At 38.5% G+C, this 23409-nt stretch overlaps 1 protein-coding gene across 1 annotated transcript in view; it reads left to right on the top strand.

Moving 5' to 3' along the window:
• The first annotated feature begins 4515 nt into the window (after positions 1-4515).
• vat1 (vesicle amine transport 1) overlaps positions 4516-23409 on the top strand; it is a 39476-nt gene continuing 20582 nt past the window's right edge. Inside the window, exons 1-2 of the mRNA XM_038284385.1 lie at positions 4516-5150; positions 15529-15736. Of these exons, the coding sequence (XP_038140313.1) occupies positions 4752-5150; positions 15529-15736 (607 nt within the window). The 5' untranslated portion in view covers positions 4516-4751. The remainder of the gene's footprint in view (positions 5151-15528; positions 15737-23409) is intronic.

Genomic DNA, 23409 nt, shown 5'->3' with positions numbered 1-23409 from the left:
ACTGTACTCTGTTTGCACGAGTTACACTCTGCTGTGATAAACCTAAAACACTTTTAGCACTTCTACTTCCCTATGATTAGAGTTGGCTACCATCAACAAAGTACAAATATAATGTAAATTCACTAAACACTACACAAGACCAATGTTGCAGACTGAAGAAACTAATTTATTTCTCAACACGCCCAAAATGTTGACATGGAGATTCATTATACTGTAACAAAATGTCACTTTACGTATTGTACTGTAAGTTTACTGTAAAAAACAAAACAAAACAAAAACTAGACATTGTCTCTTCGCCTAGCTGGATCTGGCCAGAGAATTTCATCAACATTGCAGGCAATGTTGTCATTAGCAAGACACCTTGGAAAGAAACGTCTTGAATGATGAATCCATCCTTGCATTGCTGCTACCTCCATCTGGTCACAGGTCTCCTCCATGGCTTGGATGAGGGGTACCTCAGCCTGGAGACGGAGATCATATACCTTCCACCGCCATGCCGAGAAAAACTCTTCTATAGGGTTGAGAAATGGAGAGTATGGTGGAAGATATCGGACGGTGAAATGTGGATGTTGCTGAAACCAGTTCTGAACCAGAGCAGAGCGGTGGAAAGACACATTGTCCCAGACAACAATGTATTGCATATGATCGATTTGATTTGCTGCTGTTATGTTGTGCAATTGGTCCAAGAATGTAAGTATGAGTGCTGTGTTGTAAGGGCCCATATGGGCATGGCGGTGGAGGACCCCATTCTGTGTAATGGCTGCACAGAGTGTTATATTACCCCCACTTTGCCCTGGGACATTGACTATAGCTCTGTGGCCAATGATGTTTCTTCCCCTCCTTCGTGTTTTTGTCAGGTTGAACCCAGCCTCATCTACGTAAATGAACTCATGCTGGATCTCCTCTCCATCCATTTGTAAAACTCTCTGAAGAACAGTGTCAGGCAAAATTGTGTTCAGTGTAGATCTAGTATACATATCACAGTACAGTAAAAGATTATGAGACAGTATGCAAGATCACAATGCTTAGGTGAATACATACCTCTGCATAATCATGCCGCAGTCGTTTCACCCTTTCGGAATTGCACTCGAAAGGCACTCGATAAATTTTCTTCATTTGAATATGGTTTTTTGTTAGGATGCGTGCCAGTGTTGATGTTGAGACCTGATGGATATTGTTGAAACCGACGTCGTTATTGACAATGTTAGCTTGGAGCTGATTGAGGGTTATAGCATTGTTGGCCAAAACCATGTTTACTATCTCCCTCTCTTGCTGTTCTGTGAACATAGGAGGCCTTCCCTCTCGCCGTTCCTGACCCTCAATCCTATGTAGAAAAAAAACTCAGTAAACAATAGTACAGTAATTTCACAGGAAAAGGTAACAGAAGTGCTGATAGTGCATAGAATACAGTACTGTAAGCAGTTGCTGAAACCGTGCAGATGTTTTTGATATGATGATATTTTTACAATACCTATTTTTCCAGTCGAAATGTTCTTATCACACTTGCCACTGTGTATTGGCTTAGATTTGGCTGTACTCTCAGTCCAGCCTCCCTCATCGTCAGGCAGTGGTTGACAACGTGGTCAACCAGTGTTGCGCGGATCTCATTTGTCAGATTCGGTCCTCTTTGAGCACGTTCTTGTCTTCCTCTTCCTGTTCCTCTACCTCCAGCATGGCCTCCATCTCTTCCTCTTCCGTTGATACCTCCTCTGTTGATTCCTCTTCCTCCCCTTCCTCCTCTTCCTCCTTGTCCATCTCCTCCTCCTTGTCATCCTCCTCCATGTCTTTGTCCTCCTCCTTCTCCTCCACCTCATCCTCCACCTCGTCTTACTATTTTTCTGACTCTTTCCATTATGCTAGAAGACCGATGAACTCACCTGCTGCTTTTTATAGTGCTTATACACCTGATTGGTGTGTCTACAATTAAGCAAACCAGTGTTTGCACACCTGATGACTGTGTTGAATCAATTGGTTGGAAGGTGCGGTAATTTGACAGTCAGTGCTTTGGTATAGCAAGGAAGTGACTTCATAATAGATTTTTGTGTGTAATGTATGTTAAGTGTGTTTAGTGTTTTGCAAATCACTGTGTGTAGAGTTTTGCAACAAGTGTGAGGTTGACAATGTGCTTATAGTTGTGCAAATATGGGCTGATGTTTTGCTTCTTGAGTGTAAGGTTTTGCTAATAGTGTACTACTTTTAACTTTAGTGTGTAAGCAATCCAAAAAAACTGTAATATAGATTGAAGCATTCAAGTTCCCTTCCAAGTTAATGTGTTCAGTTTAAATAAACAATTAAATATGTTGTATGCTACCAAATCTTCTTACAGTCTATGCAATGTTTCAAATATAACAAACAAAGAATAAATATGAACAGCATTGAAGAGGTCCTTTAAGTACAACCATAGAAATGAGGAAGAAAAAGCAAGAAGTGTTTACATAGATGCACACAGTACTTCAAAATATTCAAAACTTCATTTTTTGGGTTTGTTTGTTTGTTTTATCACACCTAAGCAACAAAGTTGTATTTATTGAATATATTTCTGAAACAACATTGGATTGATTTTTAAATTAAGCATTGGGAAAAAAAGTAGCATAAGTTTCCATTCAGCCCCCTTCACTCTGATGAACTTAAATAAAATCCTGGCTTTCACCTGACAGAAGTCATTCAAATAGTGAATAGTCAATCTGAGAGTAAATTAATCCCAGTATAAATCCAACTGTTCTATGAGAACCTTAGAGATCTCTTTAAGAGCAAATAGCATCATGAAGACCCTAAATCACAGCAGACAGGTCAAGAGGAAACATTATGAGAAGGTTAAAGTTATTTTCTAAAACAATTTTCCAAACTTTAAACATTTCACTAAGTTTTTTTCAGCTCCTCCTCTGAGAATGGAAGGAGTATGGCTTAACTGCACTGCAAAAAATAGATATAAATAAGTCATTTTTGCCTAAATGAAGTGCATTTTGTCTTGAATTGAGGAGGTAAGTGTACGGAAGAGGATTAGGGCCACTGAAAAAAAAATATGATTTAACTGATTTTTAAATTTTATTTCAGTATAACATGGGAAAAAAGTCAGAATTCTGACTTTTTTCTCAGAATTCTAACTGAATTCTGACAATAAAAAAGTCAGAATTCTGAGAAAAAAGTCAGAATTCTGAGATTAAAGTCAGAATTCTGAGAAAAAGGTCAGAATTCTGAGATTAAAGTCAGAATTCTGAGAAAAGTCAGAATTCTGAGATTAAAGTCAAAATTCTGAGAAAAATGTCAGAATTCTGAGATTAAAGTCAGAATTCTGAGAAAAAGGTCAGAATTCTGAGATTAAAGTCAGATTTCTGAGATTAAAGTCAGAATTCTGAGAAAAAGGTCAGAATTCTGAGATTAAAGTCAGAATTCTGAGATTAAAGTCAGAATTCTGAGAAAAAAGTCAGAATTCTGACTTTTTTCCCATACTAAACTGAGATAAAATTTAAAAATCAGTTAACTTTTTTTTCCCCCACTGGCCCTAATCCTCTTCCGTATAAGTGAGACACTTACAATTACAATAAGAAAAACAAAATTATTTGTCTTATTTCAGGTGCATAATATCTAATTATCTTATTTTACTGGTAAAAATAATCATTCCATTTGCAAATCATCTTATTCACCTACTCAAATTAAGGGTTAATACACTTAATTTAAGAATTTTTTTAACCTTTTTCTATATGTGTTTTTGCAGTTTACTTCCCTGCACAGTCATGGCTGTCAGCTGGAAAGGACAGGATGGAACAGGATTGCATAAACCATTGAAAATGCAAAGAGAGTCATGGTGATGCTGAATGAGCTGCAGAGTTCCACAGTTCAAAGAAATAAAAAAGTAATACAATTCCCTTTAAAAAGTCTTTTGAAAGATGCTCTGATTAAATAAATGTTTTAGCCCATTACTGTACTACTCATCACTAGACACAGTTTAACAATGGTTACACACAGTGATGGCAGCATTATGCTGTTGGGATGCTTCTCTTCATCAGAGCAGGGAGAGTTGGTCAGTGGATGGAGGTTAATATTAGGTAAGCTAGTAAAGAAACACCTTTGCTTTACATTAGTTAAAACCTTTAAAGAATTTTTCCTTTCTTTTGAACTATAACTAAGCCTTAATCTGTCATGTAGTTGTTTTATTTTTTATGGTAAAGATGGATCATTTCCATAAGTATCATTACTTTTTCAAGAAATTTGAAAAAGTAGAGATTTGGATATGGAGGATTGGTGTTTTGAATATAGATTTTATGATAACAAAAAACATAATGGTCAAACAAATAAAGACATTAACAATGAGGAGATGGTAAATCTAGAGGTAGACTGGTTTAACAGTAGGCTCCAAAATTTGGACTTTAATAAACCTCCCTTTGCTTCAATATTTCCGGCTGATCTCTCTGCTTTTGGACTTAATTTATTACTCCATCCGAGCAGCCAAACCCAGACAGCCACATAAACCAATCCCTGAATTTCTCCGTGTTTTCCAGTCTGCCTCCGTCTCGCCCCACTCACACTCTCAGAGCGCGGCGCTGACAGCCACTGATCAACCCACTTTCTCGGGGTTAGTGTCTCCATGCAAGACTGCTGAAGAAGAACCTCAGACTTTCTTTATATTCCTGCAAATCAGCTCACCCGGATAAAACCGTCCACGGCTGCAAAAAATCACTAATAGAAGTGAAAACCAAAAATCTTTGAAGTTCTTTTTTCCCCCTTTGAATCTCCACTGTATCTGCACAACAATGTCTGGAGAGGACGCACCTGCCCAGCAGCAAAACGCCGTGGACCAGAAGCAGGAGACCAAGCCCGCAGAGGAGCCTAAAGCCGAGCCTCCAAAGACGGAGTCCGCGGAGGCAGGGGCCACCCCGGCGGCGGCCCCCGAAGAGGAGACCTTCACCTACCGCGCTCTGGTTCTCACCGGCTACGGAGGCTATGATAAAGTCAAGCTGCAGGTGAAGAAGGGGAAACCTGCACTCAAAGCTGGAGAGGTGCAGGTCCGGGTCAAGGTCTGCGGGCTCAACTTCGCCGACCTGATGGCCAGACAGGGTCTGTACGACCGGCTGCCATCCCCGCCGGTCACCCCGGGGATGGAGTGCTCCGGGGTGGTGGAGGCTGTCGGGGAAGAAGTAACTGACAGAAAAGTAAGCAAACATTACGCCAGCCTTTGTTTTACATTGAATTAAACATTTTTTTCTTTGTTTATTTCCATGTTGTTTAATATCAGCTGGATTTTGGGTGCTTTGTGGGCATGGGCGTGTCAGGCAGCAGCGCACCCTCATTGTGTCAGCGCTACATTGTTATAAACTTCAAGCTCCAAGGCTTCAATAATAAAGATCAGAAAGATTTTATTTTTTAACAAAGGCAATAGAAATCTCCAAATTGTGCATTTTGATTAGATGTTAATGTGCAGCTTTTCAGTTTGTCCCCTTCTATGAATTAATAAGGTGCATAAAAGTTGACTTTATGGGGTTATTTAAAGGATAATTTAAAATAGATATCTGTAGAATAGATCTAAAGTAATAAGATAGCATAAGTCGAAAGGCCAAAGTAAACAGGCGTCGTCCTCGTTTATCTTTTCTCTAATTTTTCCTTTTTAACGGGGAAGTTAAGCCAACTTCTACTATAGGTTAGAAATAAGTTGCAAAGATGCAATCTGTTATTTCTGTCTATTCAAGCTGTTTGTTTCAAAAGCGTAAAGCTAAATAAGCCAATTCAGATCCATGGGATGCCTTCCATCCTCGCTGCGCCCACGCTGCTGTGCGCTTTGGTGTGCGCCACGGATTGGAGCGCAGCACTCAGCTGGCAGCAGCTAGACAGGAAATTAGGCATTCTTGCTTTCAAAATTAAAGCTATACATACTGTCTAGATATTTTAATTGTTTTATTTTATTTTGTCCCTCTGTATGTGTGATCACACCTAAAATATGAGCAACGCTGCACAATAAAAGTGATTTATAAAGCAAAAACTTGCAACTAAGAAAGGATATTTCAGAAAATGCTGACTGTCATGAATTCAAATGCACCGATTTTGTTGGGAAAAAGTGATTTATTTTGGAGATAAATCGGAAATAATATTAGTGGTTGATGTAAATTGACGTCGTTGGAGGAGATTGGAGTAAGCGACGCCCTTTGTTAACGGGAGAGACGGTGGCGCACAAACGCGCGGAGTGGAAAAGGGCGAGGCGCCTCACAGACAGACACCATGAGGTGTGAAGTCGTTGATTCCCCCTCATAGTTACAAGCCAACATGCTGTTATACAGTTGCAACCTTATTAGACATAATAAAAAAAAGAAAGAGAAACATAACTAAAAATGAAATCTCACAGCAAGACTCAGGAAAGTATTCAAACCCGCACATTGTTAATGAGAGGGCTTTAAGTGATGAGTCACAGGCCCATGGTAGCTCATGGCTCTCTTCTGGCTGCATGGCATCACCAAGGCAACATCTGTGAGAGGCAGTTTAACCTAACGCAGCATGATGATTCACATTGTTTGAGCTCCATTCTGGATAATACAGTGATTAGCACATGTATGATGTAAGCAGAAGCTGACTGATTTCACCTGACTGGGTGTGGCTCGGATGGATGGATGGATGGATGGATGCTGATTCAGGGCTGTGCTACGAGAGTTCAGCGGGTTCATTTATTTATTGCTGTATTCCTCATTGTCACTGATGTTCATTGAATTAAAGGTCACAGACGACTCGCATACATGCATATGCAGCTTGTCAGCACACTCCCACCTCCACTAACAGCCTTTTTTTTTTTTTCGCTAATTGAATTAAGAGCCAAATCCTCTGATGACTGGAGTTCTCTGAGATTTTTTTTTGTAACTCAGAGAGATTTTTATGACCACAAGTTGCAAGCTTTTTTTGGGGAGGTTCACTTTCTGTTGCTCTATCCCACAAACACAAAGACATTGGGTGTGTCTGAGTAGTTTCTAAGAAAACTCCAAACAGATTATGCTTTTTGAACAGATTAAGCAACATATGCAGCAAATCAACTTGATCTTATTTTGTCTTTTTAGTATTTCATGATCCATAATTTGTTTAGCTCACTGACAGATGAAATAAGCTTTTAAGATGGTATTCATACACCTATGAATCAAGATAAGAGAGAAAAAAACTAGATTTTTTTTGGGGAAAGAATATTTAAATAAATGTAGATTTATGTTTGATAGCTTACATGTTTCCTAGCAGGATTTAGTCTGTTAGTAAATTCTCTGGTTGAATCCACTTTTTATTTTACTTTTTATTTTATTTTTTGCAGACTTCATACCTTACTGTATTCCTTTTCTTTTCTTTTTTTGCTAAATAAGCATTCAGATGCTTGGTAATGTTAAGTGAGTCTATAGTGAGCTCACCCGACATGACCTAAGCAGGATTGTAGGGGGAAAGAGTAACAGAGAGTAAGCAAGGAGGGAGCGGAAACATCACAAATCACTCTGAGGCTCCCATGATGCCAAATACCAGCAGTTTTTTAGTTTTTTCCTCAAGCCTTGTTTAAAAAACATGGAGGCTCTCTCTGTTGGTGAGTTTTGGAGGGATCTGACCCATATGTTCCCAATTACCTCCCTCTGGCCTACATTGTCAGTCTGGTATTTCCTCCATCAACCCCCCCCCATCCCTATCTATCTATCCTCAAGTCATCTAGACAAACCCCTTCTACCCACTGGACTATGACTAAATATCTCTAATGACAAGCAAAGGGACAGCTGTTGGTCGACTGAAAGGACACAATCAAATTTTTCTAGACATTTCAGAAAAGTCAACTTGTTTAAATGAGTATGTGATAAATACCACATGTAAATTGCCTTGACATGCACACATCAGCGGTAGAATCATCATGCCTCAATAATATTTTCATGAGCAGCTTTTTACTGACATGCTGGGTTAACGCTAAAAGGTAAGCTCTCTTTTTTTATATAACCATTGACAAATTAACTTGAAATCAATCTCAGTGTGGTTCAAGCATATGTTGACAAAATCAGAAAAAAAGTTATTCACCCTGCAGTGGTGATATTAGCATTCAATAATGCAGTGATAACACAATTTGCAATAAATCCTATTTTTGATTGGTAATTTGGATGTTGAACTTACTCTCTGTCGTTCACAGCATCTTGGCAACTTTTAAATTTGTAGAAACAGTGCTTGCATAAATGTTAAACTGTGTGAGCCCCTCCTTATGCCCCCACTCATAAATTACAAACAGAATATAAGATTCCAGACCTAGCCAAAAAAACAGTCTCTCTCAAAACCCATTGGCAGGGATGTCTCTGTCCAATAATAATATTGGATATCGGTTCAATATTTGCCAAAAAACTAATATTATCGCAGATTTTCATGCTGATAGAAACACTCTGTTTCTGTCAAAAGTTTTTGTAACTCATAGGTTAATTTTAAATGGGTCCGGTGTTTTCATAACTTTGGTGGTTGACTTGGTTACCCGTTTTTAGTAATATTACTTGGTCAAGCCTTTCCTAACTTCTACAGCATAAAATAAGTTATAAAAGTTGGCTTGATTCGTTCTAATATTGTATCGGGTCAATATCAGTATCAGCCAGCTCTCAAAGCTGCAATATCGGTATCGTATCGGAGAGGAAAAAAATTGTATTGGAGCATTGATACCCATTAGCTAGTGTCCCTTCTCCTTTACAAGCACACTCAACACACAGGGATCCTAACCCTCTATGACCGGCATCAAAGTTATAGGCTACATCTAAAAGATATAAGTTATATCAAATTTATAAGGCTCTTGTGCTCCCCCTGTTCTAATGCTACCCTGGATATCTGCCAATCTACTTCAGTGATAATTCAACGTATAGGCCATGTATTTATCCAGTTTGGATCGCGCTAAATAGAATGGAACAGAATAGAAAATCCCTCTATAGTACCACAATGGGGAAATTCTGGTGTTTGCAGCAGCAGCAAAGAGATTATAGAAAAAATGGTCACACAATATGGACCTTAGAAAGATAGTTAAAAGATAAACAATAAAATAGTGGTCTATAATGTTTTTTTTTTTAACAATATAACAACTGTTCACCTGGAGAATAAATAACCAATTTACAGCTATGGACATTTTTACAGTAATGGATATTTGAAAATAGCAACGTCAGAGATATGCAAAATGACAGCAGCATGTTATTTAACTGACTAAGATAGAAACTGTGGAAAATCAGCATTAATGTAGCAATTTATTGAGGTTGTTGGGAACAGTGGTGGTTATAAAGTCGTACAGCTGCTGGGAGGAAGGATCTGTGATAACGCTCCCTTGTGCATTTAGGATTAAGCCGTCTGTCATTGAAGGAGCTCTCCAATTCTGCAAAAGCTTCAAGCATGGGGTGGCAGACATTATCCAACAGAGATGTTCATTTACTTAGAATGCTTTAGTTTCCCAACTCCTGCACTGAGTCCAGAGGGCATCCAATCAGAGCTGGCCTTCCTGATCAGCTTATCCAGCCGCATTCTCTTAGCTACAGATAGGCCAGTTCTCCAAAAGACAGCTCCATAGAAGATGGCTGATGCCACAATTGAGTCATAGAAGGTCTTTAGGATCACCCCCTTCACTCCAACAGACCTTTGTCTCCTTAGCAGGAAGAATCTGCTGAGTGGTGTCTATCTTCGGCTCTAATTGGGAGAACAGCAGGGTATGCTTTAGAAAGGCGGAATGCATCCTCCATATATTGAATGCAAAACTTAAAATGCTAAACAAAAAAAGGCAGCAAAAACAGGTAAAAAGTGTTTATTAAGTCAATCAATTGTGATCTTAATATAATGGACACTGATAATATAAACATAAAGTATTATAGTTTTTTTTTTTTTTAGCTCATTCAGGGATTTTTCTTATTTAAGAAGGATCAGAACCCTGAGCAAGTCCAATCCAATCCACCAATTCAGTTTTTTGTTGTATTTGTGTTAAAAATCAAAAACTGAAAAGTAACCCAGAATAGAAAATTGTGTGATTAGTAAAATGAGTTGTATGTGCAACCTGACAGAAAAAACAAAACAAAATCAAAATATTCAAAAAGAATAAATATTAAATTTTTGCAAAACCCAGTAATTAGTGGAAAATAACACTCACCTGCCCTCATAATTGTTTGCATTTGCATTGTGCACAAGGTATGGAGGTAATGTTAAATTGTGTTAAGACACTTTAGTGCTCAAGATACAGCGACACCACAGGCTTTAGTCAAAGGCGCTGACTAAGCTTCATCTGTTAACCTTTTTTGTCTCAGCCTGACTCAGAAACGTTGCTTCAAAAATCTGATCATCCTTATGTTTTTTTGATGTTTTTTTTGCTGAGTTTGTCAAAACTCTGAACTGCAAAGCCAGCTGACTAGGAGGTCTGCATACCCTGAAACTGAATCACCAGCTGATTAAGTCTTTTCAGTTTTAGTTAACTAAAAGTTTCTTTGTTTGATGACCCCCCCTCACCCCAGACCCCGACAGTGACTGCACAGAAAGAAGGCTGAGAGGAAATGGAAGATGTGCATGACTGCCTGTTTCTGTGTCACACTGTGAAGATGTTGAAACAGAAGTGTCACAAGGCCTTTTTGCCTGGCTTTGAATGTTCCTACTAAACCGGCTGTATGACTGACAGTAACTCCCATGCTTTGCAGGGGAACGAAAGAATAGTGGCAGATCCTTTTGACTATGTGAGTCGTGTTTTTTTTTTTTCTGTAAAAGCCTCAACTCCCCCTCATTTTGATTTTTGTAACACACTGAACCCCAATTATCCAGTAAGCTTGATGAGTTCAAAGACTTCAATAAAATCAGAAGATGGAGATGTAGAACAAAGAAATTAACCGACTGCAACAACATGAAAATATGTAGTTTGAAGTAAACCAAATGACTTGCCCTCAGAGAGTGAGATAAAGCCTCGGAGAGAAAGAGACAGAAATCTCTCTAATGGGAGTGGATTGACAGTGAGACGCATGGTTCCCTCCAGACCATTAGAGAGGTCCGAGTGGAGAGAGGGTTTGTTCCCAGGAGGAGAGAGCTTGTCTTAGGCTCACCCATGAGGAAGAATCTGGCAGGGAGGCTGATGAGTGGAGAGAAGCCAGTAGAGAAGATGGGCCCTATTGTCCTGTTACACTGATGAGGAAGAAGGGAAGGGGAGTGGCACTCCTCAAAACGGGGAGAAGAAAAAGACAACAGAATGAGGACCAGAGGATGAAAGAGGGAGCGCCACACAAGACAGACAGGATGAGACCGGGGGGAGGAACTGGAGAAGGGGAAGGAAGACATTCTAAAGTTGTAAGAGGAAAAGGACTCAGGAAGTGAAAGAGAAAGAAGGGAAGAGAAAAAGTGAGGAGAATGGAAACAGGGTGGGAGGGAAGGCTATGTTGGGAGAACTGGATAAGGGGGGGTGGAAGAAAACAGGAAGAGGGTTATAATGCTGCTGTCGTCTCTGTTTCCTGTGTCCCTCGAGTGAGTTGTCCTGATTGGTTGGTTTAGGGGCTGGGGGGAAGTTTATATCATGGCTCATTCTTTTGGAAAGACACAGTTGTGTATCTGAGGATCCTGCTTTGATAAGGAAAGGTGGGGAACAGAGGAGATTGGAATTCACAGCCTGCAACATGTTGTTCTTAATGTTTAAGGAAGTCAACATTAGGCCTGGGCTGGTATGAAACTCTGAAAGTATGATAACCTATAACAAAAATATCACGCATTCATTAAACTGTGATTACAGCTGTATTTCTTAAGTGTCGGAATTTAAAAAAGCGAAAAGAAAAATTAAAGGACTCCTGAATTGTGGGCGGATCTTTAGCATTTTCTGAATTGTCAATTAACTTTAATTGTCGACTGAGACTACTAGGAGTGTTATAGTATTCAGTAATTCTTCATTAAAGCTGTTAAAGTTTTTTCTTGAAGGCTTTTCTCTATGCCGACTAAACTCAAGCGCCGGAGAGAGTTTTTTCACTATCAAACATGCAGCTTTATAACTGGTCAACTCAGATTAAAATGATGTCAGATTGGTTTTCAGTGTAGGAAGTATTCCTAATTACTGGGCCTTGAATCTTCATCCTGACTTCCTGGATCATAGAAGAATGAACTTTCAAGTAGAGTTTCTGAGGGATATCTTAATAGCCTTTAATATGTTGCTGGATTGGAATGATGTGAAGAAACATGAAAATCCCTCATTTTAAATAAATTCAGTCTCCCCTGGCTATAAACCACAATTTGCCAACCCATATTAGAAGTATAGGTTTATTGAACCGTTCCTCTTCTGGTCTAATTTCACCAACTTGTTCATTCCTGGCTCTCTCAGATCTTTTGACCGAATTAGGGCCAATAGCAGCAATTCTTATAAAGAGTTTTATGAATACATTTATCTTTGCCATTTCATTAAGTTTTTTTTTTAAGGCCTAAGAAGTTATGGCTGGAACAGGCAGACCTGGAAAACCCTGATTTCAACATCATTTACCAAAGGTTTACTTTCCAGGTCCTGAATCCTCGCGCTTTGGGCCGGATTTATCAAGATCCAATTTTGCGTGCAGTAATTTGCGCTCGCAAACTGGAATTTTGCGCGAGGGGCTGAACCATGGTTTGCGGGTGATTTAACAAGAGCGATTGCGTAACTGGTGGAAGGTGCAAAACTGTTGGAGACGCCCTATTTAAATGATGGTTTTGCGCGTTTTGTGGTTTGCGGCAAAGTAGTTTGTAGTCTGTACAAACTAGTGCATTAAGAAATTTAAATCTTACAGTGACCCCCAACAAAAAAAATAAATAGGTAAATATATATATATATATATATTTATTTATTTATTTATTTATAAATTATAAATTGGCAACCTTTATTCCCTAAGGTGGTATGTGCTGCAGTAAAAAAAAACAAAACAAAAAAAAAAACAGGTGTTTTGTATTGGCCTGTGACTGTGGATGAGATCCCCGCAGCATTTGGCACGTTGCTCCACAGGCGCAGGGGGAGAACCCCGACCCCGTCAGACAGCTCTTCTGAAAAAACGAGATTGGGAGATCCCAGCTCTCGCTGCAACCGTACGCTGGAATGACCCAGATGCAAAAAAGTGCAATGTTGCAAGGAGTTTTGTGATATCTGGTATTGCGTGGGTCCTCCTTGTGGCTGGCTCCAAATCCATTCGGAGTTCCCCCAACAGCTCCAAAATGGCAATATGCTGGATAAACGATATGTTTTGATGATCGTTTCCTCGTTCATTGCAAAAATATTCACACGGAGTGAAAAAATGCGTTCTCTGCGTCTCCTTGCTTTATTTCCATGTCTCCTTCTTGCGACAATAACCGCTGCCATGTGTGCGCAATTACGCATACAGACCATTTGCACCTTCTTTTGAAACGTGTTAAATATAGAGTCAGATACCGTTAGCAAAATTGCGTTCAAGTTTGATAAATCACTTTGCGAGTGCTAAATTAATATATTTACATGTTCTCCTCCCACAAGACGCACTTTTGCGTGTAAACGCCCCATATTGCATATTCATTGCAGAAAAAGTACTAAATGGATCAGAGGCGCTATTTAGCACGTTTTAAAAACCAAATGCTATTAGCACGCTGTTGATAGATCAGTTTGTACATTTTTTAGCGTGCGCAGTGAAATAGCTCACGTTTTAATACACGCAAACCTTTGATAGATCCGGCCCTTTGACTCTAGAAACCTTTGTCGAAGTAGGATCTGGATGTAAATTTCAGCTCTTTGGAATGGCACAGACCTTCTACTTCTATAAATACATAAAATTTCCAATTTTTAAAAAGATCTTTATCCTCCCATCCATCTCAAGATCAATCAAATGTTCCATTTTTTATTTTTGTAATCCCTGTTTTATCCTCTAAATATTTCCAACTTTAATTATTTGAAATACTTGTTTAAAGTTCTTATTAATTACTTGCTGAGAAGTGTAATCTGTCACGATACACCTCCCCATATGTCCATACATTTGACATTACCCATTTTATCATGGAAATGCTGCCGCATGATCTTCACCACAAATTAGATACGTTTGTTAAGCTCTTTAGACCAGTTCAGTCTTTTCCATCATGTTTTTAAAATCTTTTTTTTCTTTCTGCTTACTTTTGGACTGATTGTGAGATAACATGAATTGAAAGAAATAGTTTGTACCGTTTTCTTCTTACAAAGGTTTCCTCTCTTTTATATATGTGGGGGTGTATGCTGAAGGCAACATTGCGTTTGTTAGGTGTTTTTTTTCTCCCTCTGTTTTAGTTTTACTTATTTGAAAATGACAAAATACTACGGTATGTTAAAAGCATCCATTTAATCTGTTTATCATATTTCTTGTATACTGCCCTATCTCACCTTTATATTTCTGCTTTGAAATTAAATGAATCTAGATGACGTGGTTTTGTTTTTGCATGTCCACTGTTGCTTTAAACAAAACAATATTTCCCACCCTTACCTATCCTGCCACATATTTTGCATCTTCCACTCTTGTATGAAAGAAACAGTGAGGTCAGCATCACAGGACAGCAACAGCTCCAACTTAAATGGTTGGTTTGCATTTGAAAACCTTTATTTGTCCACAGCCCTGAAATACCGTCCTTGAGTTATATCTGCACAAAATGAAATCTATGTGATCATGCAATATCAGTTTGTGCAAGAACTTAATCACATAAGACTAAATGAATGCAATATTTGGTTAGATATTATATGTCTAATCTTAATGAGCTACACCCCATTTATTCCACAATATGTATTGCCAGTTGGATTGACTGACCATCCTTGTTCCTAAGCCTTATGTGTACTTACTGGCTTGGTATAGAAAGACAAGGAATCAGGAGTGTGTTAAGCTTAATTGATACGATTTAATAAGTAGAATCCCTAAGAAAATGTCCTAATATGGTGCAGCCATGATCTGTAACATTGTTTGCATGTTGTTTGACCATGGTATGTAGATAACCTGTTTTGTTTGGAAGCTCCATTGCTATAATATAAGCAAAAACAAATTTATTTTTAGGGATTCTAAGATATTGAAAATGTAGTTAAATACTTTCCTCATAAAAAAAGGGAAATGAATAGCCTTAATGAACCTCACATTTACACTAGGTGGAGCAAACAGTTGCATTACTGCACAGCCAGCAGATACAGGAGCCTAGAAAAGGGACAGGTAGAACTCCCATTGAGCACTGCTTTAACATTTTTTTGTCCGTTTTTCAGTTGCATCGTTATGAATGTTAGCCATACCAAACCACAACAATACTGCCTTCAGTAATATTTGGTTAATAACAAAGGAGTGTAAGACTGTGAAAAAATAAGAAAAGTGGTTTAGTATGCTTAATCACCCTCTAAAGAAGTATGTTTTCCTATTACCAAGATCTGTGAAAAGTACTGTTTCCTGAGTTAATCTCTATTTTTTATTTATTTCAAAGAAAACATATTTTCATTTTTGAAAAAATTACAAATTCACAAATCTATACAGTTGCCTCCTTGATGAAAATACTTTAGTTGCTGCAGATTTAACGACTGAGCATCATGTTTTTCCCTGATAAATCACTGCACACGTCTTCTTCTGCTGTCTTGTTGTTTAGGTTGGTGATAAGGTGATGGTGTTGAACCGTTTCGGGCTGTGGCAGGAGGTAGCTGTGGTGCCGGCCAGCCACACCTTCCTCATCCCAGAGGGGATGAGTTTTGAGGAGGCAGCTGCCCTCCCAGTCAATTACATCACCGCCTACCTGATGCTGTTTGACTTTGGCAACCTGCGACCCAACCAGAGCGTCCTCATCCATTCTGCTGCAGGTACAGTAGAGCCTTGAACATGTTTTCAGTCAGTCCTTAACAGAGCAGTGAAGGAATTGATTTAGAGCTGAAATGATGAATCATGATTAATTGATTATTGAAATAATCATCTAGTAATTTAGTAATCGATTGATTGTTAACTGGAGTAAAGAGACTGTAAAATATGCCTTTAGCTGACAAAACAACCCTTTTAGAGCAGTAATTATATCAAAATTGTAAAAAAATAGTAAACATTTTCATTTAAGATAAAAAAGAAATTGCTTTTTTCTATAAAACCTATCCTGAAATCCTTATTTTTTTTATTAAACCTGGTTTAATAAAAAAAATAATCGAGAGATTAATCAATTTGCAAAATATTAGTTAGTTGCAGACCTAGATTGTTTAAAAATTAGATGTACAGAAAAATCTCCCTATGCGGACTCCATGCAATGCATCTGTATTCATTATATATTAAAATAAACTAGTACACAGAAAACAAATTAACTTTAAATTATATCTTAAGTGATGAAAAAAAGTTTTAATTATACTAACTAAATTCAAATATAAAACTTATGCTACCATATGATTCCTTCAGGTTCCTTCAATTACTCCTGCTGGTCCATGTTGTCTGCCATTTTGCAACAACTTGTTGATGTATTACAGCTAGCAGCAACAGCTCATCTAATAACATTAAGTCTTGCACTGGAAAGCAGAGGTTTTAAGACAAAAATGCCAAATTAATATGATTATATTAAGCTTAGAGCTTTAATGGTGTGGCAGCATGTTGTATTCTGCACTAAATAGGTTCTACTTTTTCATGATGAGAGATGTAGTTACGGGTTTTTAGCTTTTGCAATACTGCAAGCACACCTGTCACCTTTGCTTTCTAGTCAAAGTTCAGAATAGATGAGTTGATGGAGGAAAGATTGTGATGTAGGGAAATAAAGCACCTGTTTTAGGGTGTAATGAACCTAAGAACATTTAGTTTGTACAGTCAGGCCAGCTGGAAAGAGAAGATTATTCGTTAAAGGATATTGTGTCCAATCTGTAAATCATCACTTTGCTTCCAATTCTTTCTCTTCTCATGCAGGAGGATCTAGGAATGGAGTATTTACATGTGGGACAGTGTGTGGGGGTGTAAATGGCTCAGAGAATATAATAAAATCTGGTCTTATTCTCTATGGGGGGAAAAAATGATAAAGTGCATTGGGAGCCTGCCAGTGCAGGTGTGCATGTCCCTTCACATTGACAGGAGTGAAGTTGTTAGCGTAACATTTTGCAATTCACTGCAATAGTTAACAGCATTCTAGTTGTGGGATCCCAAATGTTTGCCTTTATTATATCATTCTGTTAATGTCATTCACCCCTGTGAGAACACATGCTGCCTTTTTCTGTGTAGATTATGTTCCCTATAGGTGGAACGCTGTGGAAATGTGCTTTAAAACGCTTTCCCCTGCCGGTTTAGTCAGATGATCATCCCTGGTTTCTCAGGGAAGACTGCCAGAATTTGCTCTCCAGCTGTCAAGGCATTATTATAATAAAAACACATGTCCAAATTGTTTCCTTGTTGATTATCCTAGGTCATTTCAGCTGTTTTATGAAACATACTCCTCTCTTCACCATCTGAACATCAGTTTCCAGCCTCTTAGGGTTCACATGGAGATGTATGCTGGGTGGCTGTGTAAGGAGAGGATGCTCCGCTCTACAGCCTGTCAAAATTGTTCCTGATGTTCAACTGATTAGACAGATCAAAGGTATCTGCTGTGACAGGGCCAGAGAGTGAGGGAGGGTGGGGGGAATAGGCCTGTGCTGTGCTTTCATGTAATAATATGAAAGAAATGGCAGGGAGGCTTAGCTTTATTTATAATCCAGGTCTTTCAAAACGAAAGACGTCCCTTTTCTAACCTTATTTCATTAAAACAAATTATGAATCACATAGATGATCTGTGTAATTTAAATATGTGGCAGCCAGGGAAACTGGGAGGCAACATTACGACGGTTTGAACTGAAGAAAGCACAAGAGCAGTCGTTCAGTGATGGTGTCTAATACTACAAATTACTATGACTAACCTGAGATATTTTAAAATGTTTTTACTCATCTGAATAAGCTTCATAAATTCAACTATAATCAAACCACAAGCTTTAGGGAGAAAACAGTCTGCTTGCTTAATTTTCTTTTCCACCCACCACTCTTACAAGGAATATAAACCTCTATGATCACATGTAGAGCTAGTAACAATTATTTCATACTTAATTATCCTGTTAACTAATTGTTCAATTAATTAATAGAAAATGTGATTAATATGGGATTTTTTAAAGAATTTAACTAAACTTTTTCATCATAAATGCCAAATGTATATATATATGTATATATATATTTGTACAGTTTTAGCTGAGGTGCTGCTCTTAGTGTTGGGTTGTTCTTTTGACTGATGGCTTGTTTTAGGGTCTCTATACTCAAGCTGAGTATTTATTCAATAAATTATGTCTGTTATTGTTTGAGCCCTATTCTACTTCCACTGCTTGTTTATGTTTTCTAAGCCATTCTTATAACATCTTAGGATTGTGTTGCCATCAGATCTCAGCAGCAATCAATCTTTAAAATGGCCCTGGAGAGGATAGTGAGGGGGGTTGAGAGCTGGTTTAGTATTACCATCCTTTCTTCAGGTAGTAAGCAGTGAAAAGACAAAATCATTTAATCTGATTAGATACAATAATACATGCATCGGTATAAGTACTTGTTAAATGTGGATTAGTAATGAAATTCATAGATTGAGAGAAGATCTGTTCTTTAGGCCAAACGGGGCCCTCCTCACACTCTCATTTAAAGCTTCTAGCATAGGAACTTTTTTGTAACAATGGTGCACTTATTCCCCCCGTTTATACTTCAAAGTTACATAAGAATATTTACTTGACATTTATCTGACTTAAGCGTCACATGCTGATGATGTGGAACACCACCACTATTTCCCCAGTTCCAAGCATTCCTCTTTTGAACTAAAAGCATTCCAAGAAAACCTTTTTTTTTCCTTTATGCATTTATACCATATTTTGTAATTTTGTGAAATGATAATCAAAGATAATTGGGGAAATAAAAAGCTCAACCGTGGCCACAAATTCAGCACACGCCCTGTCTATAAGAGTGTAGTGTTACCTGTTGTATGGGGATTAATGGTTCATCACATGATGAAGTTGTTTCAAGACCTATTAAGCTGTATACCCAACTAAAGAGTTGCAGATTTATGAGTCTGTCATCCCTGAGCACATCTTGCGCTCTGTCAGAGTAAAGATAAAATGGTGAGCTCATGGATGAGATCAGCTTGTGAACGATTTGGACAGATGAGGAGTAACAGTAGTACCGAAGGCAGGCAGGCAGGGATTCGTTTCACTAACAGTCACAGGGTGTGCAGGTCCTCATCATGCTTCATACAGTGTGATTTTGTTTTTCATTGAAAGCCTTAATCAACAGCTTCTTATCATTGAAACCACAGACTCCCAGCTCCCTGCTTTCTAGTAATCACTGAGGGAGGATTCATCCTGTCTGTGCTTCATGGCTGACCATATCGTTCTAGAAGCATATTATTCTGCTAATTTGATCACTTTGGGGAAACTGTTCAAGCTTCTTTCAATACCCCATGCTAATGTATTATAAATTGAGTATAAAAATCCCTTTGCTGTCATTTTTTGTCGTTCTTCTTAAAATTACTTTATTGATTTTAAGAAGAGTAGGCCAAACTCCCTCTAAATCGCTAGAAAAGACTAATTGCTAGTTTTGACGGCAGTAAGTTGTGAGGTTTGGAACTTATTTTCCATTTTACATCATGAAAGGTCAGTTTGGATCATTGGTCTCCCAGAAAAAAACTAATTGTTTGTTAACTTACATAGTATTTGTGAATTAGTGCTTTTATTTTCCTTTTTGTGTGTCTGCTTCTGTCTTCTCAAACCCCAGTTGGCTTCAAAAGAAGGCTGGTCAAACTGAGCCTATTTCTACTGCAGCTTTCTTCCTGTTAAAAGATTTTCCTTTCCACTGTTGCTGCATGCATGCATTATCAGTGTGAGGGATTGCTTTAAAACCGAAGACACAATGCGAGCAAATGTCTACTGTCACTAAATGCCTATCCAGGAGGAGCGAATCCTTTAAAGTCAGTAACTTAATGCAATCTACCTTGTTTCCTTAGTTAGGCAACATTTTACCAATCTTCTTGTATGATTTCATTGACTTGTAACTTGTAAAATGCCTTGAGATGACATGTGTTATGAATTAGCACTATATAAATAAAACTGGCTAGAGCCTGATATCTGGTATTTGTTTCATCTAAGTTTGTCAAAACACTGATAATATCTTCCTTTTAAATGGTGAATGCTGACAGTGCTTTTAAGTACTACCAAACAAAGCTGAAATATCTCTTTTAGAACTTGTAACTAAGGTCGAAACAATAATTGGATCAATCGTGATCACTTATTAAAATAATCATCAACTAATTAACCGATTGAGTAAAGAGACCCTTAAATATGCCTTCAGCTGACCCACTAAGCAACCCACTTAGAGCTGTTATTATACTAAAATTGAAAAAAATATGTACATAGATACAGTATTTTGCATTTAAGATTAATTTTTTTTTTGTTTTACCTGGTTTAAATTGTGTAAAACAACTTCTATAAGGAAATTTAGGAAATTTATCTTATTAACCCAAGGCATAATGGAAACATTGATTGATTAACAGAATGATTGTTAGTTGCAGCCCTACTTGTACCACAGTTTGAGAGCCGTTGAATATGTGGATGACTTTTCTACTCATGCGTCTGATTTGCACAAGGGCGTTAAGGATTCGTGATTTATTAAAATCGACTATTTGACAGTGAAAGTCAAAGTCAGGTAGATGCGTCGTTCTATGAAGTAATCAGATTAAATTGGGGCTGAGGGGCAGGCTGCTGTCGAAATTTACATACAATCTGTCTTTCTGCAGCGTTGGTCTTGGTTATATCAGGTAGGTCTTATCCAGCTTTTTTTTTGCTAACTCCAGTGTGTGCTCTACAAAGCCCATAGAAAAAGCTTATAAGAGACCAATTTTGAAATTTGCAAGCACACCACCATGAAGGCCCACACACACCAGGGGGATAACTTTTGAGTAGTCCAGATGTGAGTGGAATCAGCTTAAATTAAGTCAACTTGACAAGACTTTTTGGTAAATTCCCTGATTTGCACCCTACATATGATCTGTTGAACTGTGCAGTAGAAAGCTTAGCGCAGGAATGATGGTTAAACCTCCGTGTGACGAAGCTTCCCCATTGTTCTACATTTGCAGGTAATGTCACATCAACACAAATTGCATCCCTTCCTAAAAAGTATAGAGTGACCTTTCCCAGTAAGGATCAGATTACCATTTGGAATGTCTGACTGGTGTTCTGTATGTATGTGGTGAATGATCCTCAGCTGCCTCGCTCGTGGCTCCGCTCCTGTCGTTCCTCTCCAAACAATAGCTTCTTGTATTTCCTCCCATCGTGCCTCTCCTCTCAACCGCACCACACATCTGCATCCTCCACAACCCGCCTCCCCGCCCCTCAGCCCTCCATAACCCCCCTCCTTTTGACCCTCGATCATATCCGTGCCGTGGCCCTTGTCATCTGGGAACGTGTGCACGTTTCCCCTTTTGTTTTCCCCGGGGGGCTTGGGCGGAGGGGGAAGTTGGACGACATTTGGATGTATCTTGTGGGCCTTCCACCGTACACGGCCAACTCTTTTTTTCCTTTTTTTTTTGTTCACTGACCTCTCCCTGAACTGGTCATGATGTTTATTAGGCCCGGCCCGCCATCCAAGCCACCACACCCACACTAAACATTCCTGCATGCATATGGGGACCCGCTGCTTGCAAAGATGACGTCCGGTTCTGCTTAATTTATAAGCTCTGTCATACTGCAGATGGGGAATGCATAATTTGATTAGGTGTGTACATCCCATCAAGTTTTGACTTCCATCATCACCTAAGTTATTGAAGGTGCTTTGGTTTGCAGAATAATATTAGCAGTAAAATCCACCCTTATGTCCATATGTTTGACATTTGTGAGTTGGAATTTATTTATTCCACTAATCAGCTGCTTCTGGTTAGAATCTCTAGTTTTCGGAAAGAATTGCTGGGTTACGCTGAAGATTAGCAGGGACACTTCCAGCTACTGCTTGTGATCACAGCTGAAGGATTTAAGTCCTTGTTAATGGTAATCTCCATAGCTTAAATGGCTGGTTGTTGAATTTTTTATTTTTTTTGCATTACTTTAGGGCTTATAAATCTTTAAAGTTAATCTTATTTCTAAGAAGACTTTTATAGTGATTTTTTTGGCTTATTTGTTTCCAAAACCCTTAAATCTAAGAAAACTTAAAACGGACTATGAATGGGTCTTTCATTAAGAAGATAACCCAAACATATGGCCAAATCCAATCAGAAATGGTTGCATAATAACCTGTCTTCTATGGTCATTGCAGTTTTTCCTCTAAGTACAAAAATCTATCCATTATCTGACAGATCTAGACAGATTTTTCATAGAAGCGTTGTCAAAAATAACTCAATTTAGTCCAACCATACATATTTTATTGAATAAGGCTAGAATATAATAATTGGACATAAATAAAGATTGGACATTTCTCATATTTGCTTGTATGTGGTTATGCTAAACTAATATGAAGCTATTTTCAGGGTCTATTACACATGTTTACAGATTTGTGCCTGCTTTAAATGCATCTCTCATACCACTATACACATCAAAGTAAACTAAAGTGGGTGTGACAGGTGGCTGGACATCTTGGTTCTGCTGAATGAGACTTGAAGCTTGGCATGGATATTTATGGCTGCTGTCAAACCTGCAGGCAGGGCCTCCGGCATATATTTCTGCTGTGTTTAGCTGACTGCAGATGTGTTGGAAAAATGACGAGTCAAAGATGTTTTTTTTAGGGTTGAATAATTCATCTGCTTTGTTTCCTATAGGGTATTATATCAAACCACCTATTTGTTGTCTTTCTCCCTGGAGTCTTTGTAATGTTATTATCCTCATTTATTATTTAGTCTCTAGTTGTTTTGAGCATCAGCTCATTTGTACTTACAACTCTAGGGATGCATTTTTTTTTCTTGCACTGTTATAAAAGTGCACAAGAATGATTTCCTTTCTTCGCAGGCTGTCTGCTTAGGAAGGCTTACTCTAGTTTAGAGAATGCTAATCCAGTGTGACCACTGAGCAGGAGTCTGCGTGGTTGAACCGTTTCTGCGTTCCCTGGGCCTGCCATCGCTGGCGGCAGATCAGCTGCGCCGATAGTGGAAGGAAACCAGGGCAACCTCCATCCCAACCCTCCAATCACATTGCTCTTTTGCGCTTTCATTTCTGCAGTCGTTGACAAATGACCCCGTCAACCCCGCCCTACCCGCTACCACATAATCACAGGTGGATATGAAGCCTTTGTTAGGGCACCTGCTTTCATGTGCAACAGCTGGAGGTTCATTTTGCAACCAGGTTTAAGATGGGAGCGAGTTCTTGCATGTTCTTTTTTTTTTTTTTTTTATTGAGATCTTCCATATTAGTTTTCTGTGAAATTTGTGGTTTTGTGTCAGACAATAAGAGCATGTTTAGATGGAAATTACAAGGGCCTCCTTCAGTCAGCCGGTAACTAAAAATGGACTTCCTTTATGAAAATCACCTTCAGAGAGAGA

This window comes from Cyprinodon tularosa, unplaced genomic scaffold, assembly GCF_016077235.1.
Source record: "Cyprinodon tularosa strain WSP-4 unplaced genomic scaffold, ASM1607723v1 ctg105, whole genome shotgun sequence".
Lineage (NCBI taxonomy): Eukaryota > Metazoa > Chordata > Actinopteri > Cyprinodontiformes > Cyprinodontidae > Cyprinodon > Cyprinodon tularosa.
The sequence above is the reverse complement of the archived record's forward strand: the minus strand, read 5'-3'. Positions and strand labels throughout refer to the sequence as shown.